General features: G+C 59.2%; 1 protein-coding gene across 1 annotated transcript; it reads left to right on the top strand.

The window, feature by feature from the left end:
• The first annotated feature begins 362 nt into the window (after positions 1-362).
• On the top strand, positions 363-9,414 carry LOC142050918 (uncharacterized). The gene is made up of 16 exons (XM_075080128.1): positions 363-412; positions 566-888; positions 1,554-1,615; positions 2,177-2,333; positions 2,893-3,074; positions 3,567-3,652; positions 4,387-4,499; positions 4,960-5,077; positions 5,909-6,029; positions 6,296-6,496; positions 6,826-6,986; positions 7,280-7,402; positions 7,613-7,733; positions 8,184-8,321; positions 8,509-8,633; positions 9,234-9,414. The coding sequence occupies exons 1-16, from the start codon at positions 363-365 to the stop codon at positions 9,367-9,369; spliced, it is 2,217 nt and encodes a 738-aa protein (XP_074936229.1). The 3' UTR covers positions 9,370-9,414.
• The last annotated feature ends 1,530 nt before the right edge of the window (positions 9,415-10,944 follow it).

Genomic DNA, 10,944 nt, shown 5'->3' with positions numbered 1-10,944 from the left:
TCATTTCCACTGTGAGGATGCTAAAGGCAGCGTTTGTGACGGATGCATGTCCCAAGGGTCCTTAAACACGCGTTTGGGGGGGGCAAGGGTGCTCTGCCCTGGGCGTGGATGGCAAGGGGTGAGCAGCGGGAGCTGCAGCGGGACCTGCGTGGGAGCAGCACAGGTGCTGCTGGGGCCGGTTGGAGACGGTTCCCACCAGCTCCAAAAGAGATGTGAACAGCCATCGCCTGCCAAACCTCTGCCAGTCGGGGCAGCCCGCTGCCCCCCGCTCCAGACATGTTGGGTGAGAGAGGCAGGAAGAAGCAGGGAAGGGCAGAAGGAAGCCCCTAAGCACTTACAGCCTGGTGTCGCCATGTGGGGAGATGGCGGGGGTGAGCCCCAGCGTGGGGAACCCCCTCCTGGTCAGGAGACAGTGAGGTGGGGGCAGCCCCCTGGAGCCCCTGCCCACTGCAAAGCCCCCTGGCAGGGCCTGGGCGGGTGGGGAGGGGGTGGGCTGTGTGCAGCCCCTCTGTGACACGGTCTGGGGTCACAATGGGAAAGCCCCCTTTTCCCGGGTCGTGACCAGCATCCACCCCACACACCCCGGCGAGGCAGAGGTGACTCCAGGTGCTGGGAGCTGCTCTCGCCACCGCGCTGCTCCGGAGGAGCTGCTCTGCAGCGAGGAGGAGAAGGCGGAGAGAGGCAGTGCCACAGCACTGGGGCTGGTGAAGGGCACACGAGGAAGAGGAGGAGAGCAGAGAGGAGGCGGCTTTTTGCAGGAAGCAAGAACGCCACTGGCCAGCCACCTGCTGCAGTTGTTGACCTGGAGCAAGGGTGGAACTAAGATGGCAGACGACCGCTTCTTGCGGCCTCACTTGTGTCCAACGATTAAGAAGCTCAAGAGTTCTGGTAAGGCCTTCGGACCCAATTGCGTAAGCGTTGCCGGGTCAAGGCCATCTCTGAAAACAGGCGTGGAAAGCCCGAGGGCTGTGGGGGTGTCTGCTCAGGGCTGGTGACTGCAAGGAGGGACCAGCCTGACCATGCCTAAGGGCTGGGGGGCTGATCCGGCAGCTCCTGGTTCTCTTCCTGACGTGGCCCCTGCCTTCCTGGGGCACCCCGGGCAGAAGTCCGTGGCCCCAAAGGGCTGCTCCTTGCCGGGTGGTGGGCGGTGCCACCCTGAGCTCGTGTGTGAACGGGAGAGCTGAAGGTGCTCGTGGGCCGTGTGGAGTTGGTCTGTTTGGAGGTGCGACACAGGGAAACTGGCCCCTGCTGGGGAGCCACCAGGGCCTGCCCTGAGTGTCTGAGGTTCTGTGGAGCACAGCACCCTGCCCTCGCTGACGTGGCAATGCGCTGCTGGTTTCCCATGGCAGCGGGTCACAGCCTGGAGAGCTGCGCCTGAAAGGAAAGGAGCCATCTTGGAGGCAGGCTGAGGTGTCCTTTGGTTCTTGCCGGGCTCTAGAGAGGCCATCTGAAATGCCTGTGCTCAAACTGCTTCGGTCCCTGGGCAGGAGCGGGCTGAATGGTTTTGAGGTTGCTGCTTCAGAGCATGACATATCTTCCCCTTGTTTTTCCAGAGTTTGCTAAGATTTGGGCCAGCTCCTCATGGTACCTCAGCCAACAGCTGGCTCTCCACCAGGTGGGGCTTACCTCCTTCTCCTCCCCTCACATCCTGATGAAGGCCAATGAAGTCCTGACAGCCCTTTAAAGGCCTTGGAGTGCAATTTTTCTTGCCCTTCCTTGAAAGCAGAAACGATGCCCCAGCGTGATGCTGCGATGCGCAGATGTGCCACGCACCGACACCTCTGCCTATTCAGCTGTGCAATAAGGTCCAGGCCTAGGGTCAGAAAAAGCGCTAGGCTTCTGGAGTCCCCATGGTCAGAGTTGCATGACAAAACCTGGGAGACTTCAGGGTTTATTCCAAGTGTGGGAATTCCCCGCCCCGCCTTTCGTCTTCTTGAGCCAAAGGATGGCTGTCAGCTTTTCCTGCACTATTGGGTTCTTCGTGAAGGTGAAGGTGAAGGGGAGTGAGAGGGAAAAGTGCAGATGCAGTTTGTCCTCTCCCAGGGTTTCCAAAGAGCCCGTCTCGCTCCTTTGTGCCTAGGCCTGGCCAGGGCGCTAAGCACCATCCCCATTCTCTGACAAGTCATCCCTCTGTCCCTCCAAGACTTCTTCTGATCCGCCATGTCACCTGTTTCAGGCTGTCCGCATTCCTGGACTTGGGACTTTTGTGGTTGTCAGACAGCGAGTAGCCAGCAAGGAGAAGGGCCTGGTGGTTGTGGAGAGACCCGTGTTTCATCTTGCAAACACTCTGGCGCGGGATCATGACCTCCGATACGGCTGCGTAGACATTCCTGGTAAGCAGACAGACTGAAAGGGGGGAAAGCAGGGGAAACCCAGGGCAGAAAGAGGGGTTGTTCCAAAACCCAGCAACCACGATGCCTGTGCTTTCCAGTCACTGCTGCCATTGCAGCAGCTGTCGTAGGAGCCTGGGGGGCACCGAGAGCTTGGGTCTGTGCCTGGGGTGCATTTCTCTGATGTCCAAGAGAGCACCGAATGTGGGCACGGCTCCAATGGCCTGGCAGCCTCCAGCTTGCCGTGAGGCCTGTCACCTGTCTCCCCACCTTGTCCTGCGTCATGGCTCTTCTTCCTGCCAAGCACCTAAGACTCTCCCTTCCCCTGTCTGTATTGGAGAAGCCAGAGCCGCCTGTATCGCAGAAACCAGAGCTGTCCGTCCCGCACCTCACTTTCCACTTGGAACAGGAAGGGACGATGCGAGCTTCTCCTCGGAGCGCTGTCCCAGCTAGGCAACTCAGCAGCAATGTATTGCCTGAGGGCCTGGAAGCTGCAGACCTTTGACGGCAGCCTGCCTGGCAGCTCTGCAAGCTGGTGTGTTCCTCTTCTCTTGTTTTTCAGGTCATCAACATTTTGAGCAGCTGCCGTACGCTCGGATAGCGTCCGACAACGCTGTCTCTGAGGGCACGGTGCAGCTTTGCATGGAAAGGACCATCTTTCTTCTCCGTGCCTGCCTAGAGAAGAGCAAGAACGTTGCCCTCATTTGGAGCGACGTGGGCATGCTGATCATAGAGGGAAAAGACGTAAAAATGAGATTTTACAGAGACTTTTTGAGAAGGCTGAATGGGACTGGGCAGATGTTCCAGGCTCTTCTTGAGGTAGGATTTTCATTTTCCCAGGGCCACCCCTGGTTCTTCTGGAACGTGTCCTGGGGACTGGGGGGCTGCTTTCTCCCGCCCTGCCACGCCTTGTTCAGCCCCTTGGGCTCCTCGCGGTGCACAGTATAGCACGCTCTCTGTGGAGCGCTTCCCTTGCGTGCAATGGTCTGGCTTTGCAAGAGATACCCCCAGAGGGGCCTCACTGTGTGGCAAAAGGCCAGCGCTGATGGTGGGTGGGGAGTGCCGCTCGCCCCACTCTTCGGGGTAGGGAGCAGAGGCACAGGCAGAGCAAGGCTTGCAGAGGCCAGAGCCCTTTGCCTGCTCTGGCCCTGTGCTTGCGTTGGCCTAAGGTGGGCTGAGCAGCCAGCCCTTCCCAGCGGCCCCATCTCCCGCCATCTGTCTCCGTCCTCGTTGCAGATGTCGGAGGTGAGGGACTCGGTCATCTCACGCCATGACACCGCTGCTGCCCAGACCTCTTCTGGACGTGTTATCGTCCTACCACGGTATGTTTGCTCCTGCAGCCCTTGGCGGAGCAGGCGAGCAGCTTCTCACCTCGTGCTTGGGACGCCTGCCTTGCCGGGCACTGAGAACTGTACTCGTGATGGCATTGAGGAGGGAGTGTTTCAGAGGCCTCGTTGGCAGGGAGCTCCCTGCTTGCTCTCGTTCAGCTTGACTTCATTTGGAGGAAGACGGGACAGCGACAACGCTTTATGCCTCTGTCCTACTGTGGCCCAAGAGAGGCATTTAGGCAACATTTTCCAGCAGGCTTCTCCAGCTCTTTCTCGTTCCCATGCATGAGAGTGCCTTCTGCTTGGGGCCAAGGGGCAGAGGGGTCCAAACGGGAGCTTGCGTCTGGTGGGATTCTGCAGAGCTCTGTCTGGTACCAACATTGCTGTGCAGTGCCATCGACGACTGAGGGGAGGGAGGTGACTCCTTAAGAGCAGGAATCTGTGAGGCTCTACAAGAAACTTGGAGGACAAGATTCGCAATCTAGAGATTAGTCTGCTTGCCACGTGCACTAGGAGTAGGAGAGGTCTCATTTTCCCCAGAAGCAGCAAGGGCGTTTTGTGGGAAGACGACCATTCTCAGAGGGAGGATGGAAACACTGGCACGGGCCGACGGGGCGTCGCCTGCCCCTCCAGGCACTGGAGTTCCTGCTATGGTCCTCGTGGTTGGGCTGTCGTGGGAAACCACGCGGTGTCCTTTCTTCAGCCCGGTGCTTTCTTCCTCTTTCCAGGTACAAGCTTGAGACCGTGCCTAAAACGCCAACAGCAAAAGTGGAGCTGAGCGCACCTGTGAAGGCCACCCCAGAGCAGGGCTGGGGAAAAGGTGAAGGCACTGGAAAGAAAGGTAAGGGACCAGCGGGTTGCTGGCAGGGGGCTGTAGGTTTTCCTTCCTCCGTGTCTGCAGGGGATTAGGGCGGAGGCTACCCAGGATGCCTGGAAGAGGGAGAGGCACTTCCTGTGACTCTCTGTACCCATGACGGTAAAACTCCAGCAACCCATGGTGGAACAAGGCCTCAGGACAGCCCTGCCCCACAAACGGCCACTGGGACTGCTGACGGGCCCCTTCCCGGAGGCCTCCGCTCCCCAGCCTGTGCTGCAAACGGTGCAAGGCTCTGACCCTGCTGCTGTCCCAGGAAACACGGCTTTCATCCAAAGGGGTGAAAAGGACCACCTTCAGCAGTGTTACCACAGGCCTGAGCAGACCTGCACGTTGCTCTCGTTGCAACTGGGACATGAGAGGCACCCAGTTCCCCGACCAACACCAGGTTAATGTTCTGAAGAATCGTCTCATTTCCTCTCTCTAGAGGCTCTTGCTGAGAAGCGCCTCCTCCACCGAGCAAGGCTTTCCCCACAGCGGTTACCTGCAGTGACTGTGAAGTCAGAGCAGAGTCACAAAACTGAGAGGAGTGAGCCTCGTGCCAGGTGAGACACTTGCACAACGCGATGAGGGTGACCCCGTGCTCCCACCTCTCTGGGAGCGAGGCGCTTCTCCTGGACACAGAGGCTAGATGACCTCAACGCGTGGTTATCCCACGTTCCACTAACTCATGGTTTCTTGGTGCATGGCAAGCCTCTCGTAGCTCCTTGGGACGCTGCTGGCAGCATCGTTTCTTTCCTTGCTCCTAGCGTGCAGATCTGTTGAGGAACTAACTGCCAATGCTCACTCCAGGAGCGGAAGGCCTGTGTGGCTTTCCCTTCAGATGGAAATGACCCCGACCTTTCTGTTGGCTGAGAATAGTGTTCTGCAGTTAGGTTCTGCAGAGGGTTCCTCTGATTAACCAGAAGCCTCTTCTATGCTAACACCAGGCTTATGGCCTTGCAAAAGGGAAGGGCCCAGGAGAGCTCAGTGGCACGATTGCTTTTCACATGGGGTCGTGTCCTCCCCCTTTTTGACGCTGCATCCCCAGCACCCAACCTGCCTGTCCAGCCCGTGAGCACTCTGGATTTGGACCACTGAGCAGACTTCAGTGCGCTGACCCGGAGGGCGGAGCGGTATCTCCGGGCATAGGACGCTGTTCCTCTCATTGGTCCAGCAAGAGAGGGCCTAGACCTGGGCATCCTGAGTTACAGCGGGGCTGTTGGGCACATCTGAGCCTGACAGCCTGGGGGGTCTTCTCTGTCTCTGCGCACTTGATCACAAGGCGGCAAGCAGAGCGCATGCTGCTGCAGAAGCAGGTGCGCCACTCGGAAGCACAAGACGCAGAAGCAGCTCCTCCTGCGCTCCTGCCAACGCACCCTGTTGTGTCTTTGCAGGCAGCTGCCGCCCATCCAGGGGAGCTCCTTGAAGGAAATAGAGGCGAAAGAGAAAGTAATTCCTCTGGTTCAACCCAGAACAGTCGACTTCATTGCCAGAACGATTGAGAGCAGAGAAAAGGTACCTGACACAGGCTGCTGCAGTGAGTGTGTCGTAGCGGGCTGTAGAGAGGCCTCGCTCCATGCCTGCCGATTCTCCCAGGAGTCACTTAGCTCCCTCTTACTGGAGACGGGCTCTTGGGTGGAGCCTGCAGAAGCCCGGGAGCAAACCGATGTGGATAGATAGGCAGAAGAGAAGGGGCAGAAGGGAGGGCGGGAATGAGAAGAGCTCAGCCCTCTGCAGGGCAGACTAACGCTGCCTGCTGTTGCATTTTGGTCGCCCTGCAGAATAACCACTTGCAGAGCAAGGAGAGGCTTCCAAAACACATCAGGAAATTCTTGGGTGAAGAGGAAAAGAAGAAAAAGGAGCTGGCGAAGGCAAAAACAAGTCGAGGGCAAACCCCACCAGCAACTGAATTGAAGGCCAAGAGACAAAAGGAGACGCCCGAGGCGAAAGCTGAGCGAGAAAAGGAGACACAGAGGAGCCAGGTATTTTGAATTTGTGCCGAGAAAGAGCACTTTCTCCTCCAGGTGGGGCTGAGATTGCACGGTACCTCCAGCACCCCAGCCGTCATAGCAGCGTTGCTGCAGCGGAGCTGGGCGGGTGACGGCTGCCTTTCCTGAGCAAGAGGGGTGCCAGGGGGTTGTAGTGAAACCCTGGTGACAAGCAGGCGTCACCCCAAGGGTGTGCTGAGGTCCTGCTCCTGGTTTTCCCCATCGCACTAGGGTCCCTGCCAGAAGTGGTCTGGGGGTTTGCACGCTGGGAAGCAGCACCCTCCGGGTGTGGGGCCGTTGCATGAGAGTCTCTTCCTGTGCAGGAATCCAGTTCCTCTGACGAATTATCAGCCAGCGACCTGACGAGCACAGAGACGGAGGAGTCCAGCCTCGACCTCCTGGAAATGATGACGATGCAGGAGTGGGAAGGGGATAGCGAAGGTCCACCCACAGTCCACGAGGGTGACACTGTTCCCCCTAAGCGGTAAGAGTGCACCAGCTCCAGCCAGGGCCTGGGGCAGGGGGGTGGTGGTGGTGAGCCACCGGCAGTGGGTCAGGGAAGCCAACCCCTGAGAGCCAAGGGGCCGCAGAGCGTGCCCAGAGATTTCTCCAGCCATGGGAATGAGCTGGGCTGGAGCCCGACAGCAGGGAGCAAAGCAGGGCTTGAAACTCCTCCTGCCTCAAAGGGGCTGTGGGGCCGAATGGGGCCATGTATGTGTGGGTCTGGGTGCAGGAAGAGGCAGGAGGGTCAGAGAAACTTTGTCCTTGCTGTTGCAGGAGCTTGTCCCCACGGACACACCGGTCCCTGCAGGAGGTGGTGACGTGCATCCTGGGGCAGGTTGAGCGCAAGCGCAGCGGGCAGTGGGACGAGGAGGTGGATCTGCAGGACAAGCTCAAGTGGTAAATCTCTCCAGAGGCGGGCAGTGCTTCCTCTCCTGCAGTGCCCTTCCTCCTGCCCCCCGAAGCACCCGGGCAGAGAGGCGCTTTTCCTGGCACCCGCCTCTCGGCAGAGCCGCCTTCAGCGGCTGCGGTGGGCGCCCAGCTTGGGAGCCCCGGCTGGAGAGCAGTCTGCCCGCGCTCACACCACCTCCTCCTACTGTGTTTCTGCAGCGAGCTGGCAGTGCTGCGGTGGCATCGCTCGCGGAAAGAGGAACGCAGCAGCCAACAGCTGCGGGAAGCTGGACTCCAGCCTGCACCCCCTGCTAGGCCAGGGAAGAGGAGGGCACGACCGGTACGTGAGCTCCTGGAGGGACGGCGTCATAGCCGCCTGTAGAAAAGCAATGTTATATGGATGTCACGTCTTGCAAGACCCCCTACCGTGTGCTCAGCTGAAGGCTGAAGCACTTCTCCCATGGCTTTCTCGAGAGGCCGCGGGTTGTTCTGTCCACTTAGAAGGCAGCCTTCACTTGTGTCATCTCCAGAAACACCCCAAGGCTTGATTGGCGGTGTTTCTGATGACGATGGCACTGCCAGGCTTCTTTGGGATAGCAGGCATCTGGGTCGCTTTCAGTCCCATGGTCACTTGTCTCAGGGGTCATTGCAAAAAGGCTCTGCAGTCAGGCCTGAGAGGGCTGTGAGGGAACCGGGGCTGGTGGAGATGCTGAGAAGAAGGGGCAGGAGGGAGGGGGAGAGCTAAAATTGCACCAGCCCTGCCTGCTATGGCATTGCCGTGGTCCTGCAGGCACAGTCCCGCGTGTGCACAGAGGAGGAACGATGCAAGCTCTGGGACTCCTTGCGCAAGAAGTACCAGCAGAAGGCAAGGGCCAAAAGTGGCACCCAAGAAGCCTTGGCAAGAAGAGCGAGACCAGTGGAGGCCCAGGTACCACAGGCAGGGAAAAACAATTAGGAAACAAGCATTGCTTTCCTGCCAGGGAGCCAGGGTGGGACGGTCCCCAAACCCGAGGAGCGTGGGGGCTGACTGTCCTTGTGTGGGGCCGTCACAGCTCGAGGCGCCTTCCCTGCTGCCCAGCAACATCTCCTGTGCTCACCCCTCTCTCTCTGTGCAGGCCTCCTGCATTTGTGGCACTGCAGAGTGGTGGGGAGAGGGCAGAGAAGAGCCCTCCGTGGATCCTGAGGAGAGCCCAGAGCACAAGTGGAGGCTTTGCCTTTGGGAGTCCTCAGCTCTGAAAAGGTGAGTGTGAGCCAGGTTCGGGGCAGACCCAGGCCAGCTGGGCCAGGCTGGTGACCCAGCTGTGGGCGGGGGAAGGAAGTCCCGGCGCGACGGGGCTGGACACGGACAGCGTCCTCTCCTATCTCATGCCATGGGAATGGCATGGGTCAGTCCTCGATGCCAGGTGCCTCTCTGCAGCCCCAAGCACAGCTGGCCCTGAGCAGTCTGTGGGGTTGAATGGGACCGTGGGGGTGACTGGGAGAGGGGAGAGGCAGGTCGAGATGTGAGGCTTTGTCCTTGCCGCGGTAGGAGCCTTTCCCCAGGAGGATTCCCCCAGCTAAGGATCTCCAAACATGCCCCGTGTTTACCCCTGCCCGGCAGCACCCTCCCTCCCTCCCTCCCTCCCTTCGACTCCCCGCAGCCCCTGGGCAAAGAGGGTGTCTTCCTGGCAGCCCTCGTGGCGTGGAGAGCAGCAGGCTGGGATTGCATTACAGGGACCATGGGGGCTGCTCTCTCCGGGCAGCAGCAGATCCCACCACACGTATCCTGTCTAGCCTTGTAGTGTTGCTCTGCCCCAATCTGTGCATACAAGACTACAGAGCTTTGTATTCCACTCCGCAGCTCTGGGGAAGCCGATGCAGTCCACGTTGGCATAGTCCCAGGAGAGCTTCTCGGGCACAGAATATTCCGAGAGAGGGGTCCAGCAAGAGCCTCCTCCAGCATGACGAGCACCAGTGCCGGCCAGCCAGGCCGCTAACACCAGTGCTTCCTTCTGTTCCATAAAGCTCCATCTGCAAACCACTGTGTCTGACACTGTGGGTCTCTTCTTGGTGGCTGTGAAAGCTGCACTGGGCAGTGGGTGAGTGTTGGTGGGGCAGGGAAAGGCCAGTGCAGGAAAGAGGGCTGCAGATCCCTGCTGGGCAGGGGATTATCGCTGGGGAGAGAGGAGGGAGGAGGAGGAAGAGTAGTGCTGGGCACCCAGGGGAGCAGACCTGAAGGGGGAAGCATCTGGAGGCTCGCACAGCCCGGGCACTGCGGGGTGCCCAGGCCAGAGCTGTGCAGGCACCACCGTGTGCCGTGGGGACACTGAAACCCCAGGCAGGACCCGTGCCGGGGGAGAGGGAAGTTATGGGGGGCAGCCTTCCAGGTGCATAGGCTGACTGTGCCAAAGCTGTGCCTGGGCTCCCGAGCCATTTATTCAACACCTCCTGGTTAGAAAGGAGGGGTGAAGCTGAGGTGAGATGGGGACACCTCCAAAAGCTCCTCTCCACACACCTGAGCTGGCATAACGCATGCTATAGGGGCCAGAAAGCAGGTTACGCATAGGAGGGAGGGAAGCCCGAGCTGCTGCTCTTGGGCACCCACACCTTGCCCAGCCTCCACGGGGACTCCATGCAGGTGGTGGCAGCGATGTTTCCAGAGCCCAGGCAGGCTTAACAGTGCTAAAGGAGGTTGGGTCAGTCAGTTAATCCCCTGTGGGCTACTTTTTCCTGAAAAGCCCTGAGTCTGTGGAGACCTGACTTTGCCCACATTGAAATATACCATTTCCTTTTTACCATGCAGGATTGTGGTGCCATCTCATGGCACCCAGGGAGCTCCCCATGCCTTTCTGTGTGTCCCAGGGCCTCCGAGGGCCGGCAGCAGGCAGCCAGCGGCCTCTCCTTGGGCACTGCCACCCCTGAGGAGCAGCAGGGTCTCCTGATGGGCAGGGGGCGTCAGGCACACTCATTCCTCCTTTGCAGCTCCCAGCACTGCCCTACAAAGCACCTCTGCACCCACCTCTCCCTTTGTCCTGGCCAGGAAAGCTCTTTCCCTTGGTCCCGAACATTGATGCGCCAGCAGGGCGGGGTAGGGACTAGCTGGGCTGCAAGCAGAACGAAAGGCTGGGTGAGATGCCAAGCCGCTGCTGTGCCTCACCACGTCTGATGCCCCAGCGCAGGGGCAGAAGCCTTCCGGAGGCATCCATGGCCCCAGGCAGACATAGCCAGGATGGAGGCAATTTAGCTATGTTGGCTATTCAATCGTCGGATTCAAGGTCCTTGAAGCCTTTTGTCTGGAAGTTGCTTGTGCCTGAGAACAGATAAAACTCATTACGCCTCTCGGGCTGCCTCAGCAGGAGGAAGCCTCTTCTCTTGGGCACCGGCCATCTTGGCCTCTTCCTCCACATCTGGTGGGGAGTTTGGACGGACTTGCTAGATCGGAGCGTCTTCCAGTTACTTCCAGCTCCTCCCTTTAAAAAGCAAACAACTGACAACTTGACAAACCTCTGTCACCGTTCTCCAGCTTGTTGGAATATATTTTTCTGAAGTCATCGGTGGTGCTGCCCTGGGCG

The sequence above is a fragment of the Phalacrocorax aristotelis genome, unplaced genomic scaffold, assembly GCF_949628215.1.
Source record: "Phalacrocorax aristotelis unplaced genomic scaffold, bGulAri2.1 scaffold_57, whole genome shotgun sequence".
Taxonomy (NCBI): Eukaryota; Metazoa; Chordata; class Aves; order Suliformes; family Phalacrocoracidae; genus Phalacrocorax; species Phalacrocorax aristotelis.
Note: the sequence above shows the minus strand (reverse complement) of the source record. Positions and strands in the feature narration are given on the sequence as shown.

What these genes read in the sequence shown, in the direction of transcription:
- LOC142050918 (XM_075080128.1), top strand. Translation starts at nt 363, where the DNA reads ATGGCGGGGGTGAGCCCCAGCGTGGGGAACCCCCTCCTGGTCAGGAGA. An exon ending in AACAGCTGGCTCTCCACCAG is followed by an intron (nt 1,616 to 2,176) that starts GTGGGGCTTACC and finishes CACCTGTTTCAG; the next exon opens with GCTGTCCGCATTCCTGGACT. An exon ending in CGATTGAGAGCAGAGAAAAG is followed by an intron (nt 6,030 to 6,295) that starts GTACCTGACACA and finishes GTCGCCCTGCAG; the next exon opens with AATAACCACTTGCAGAGCAA.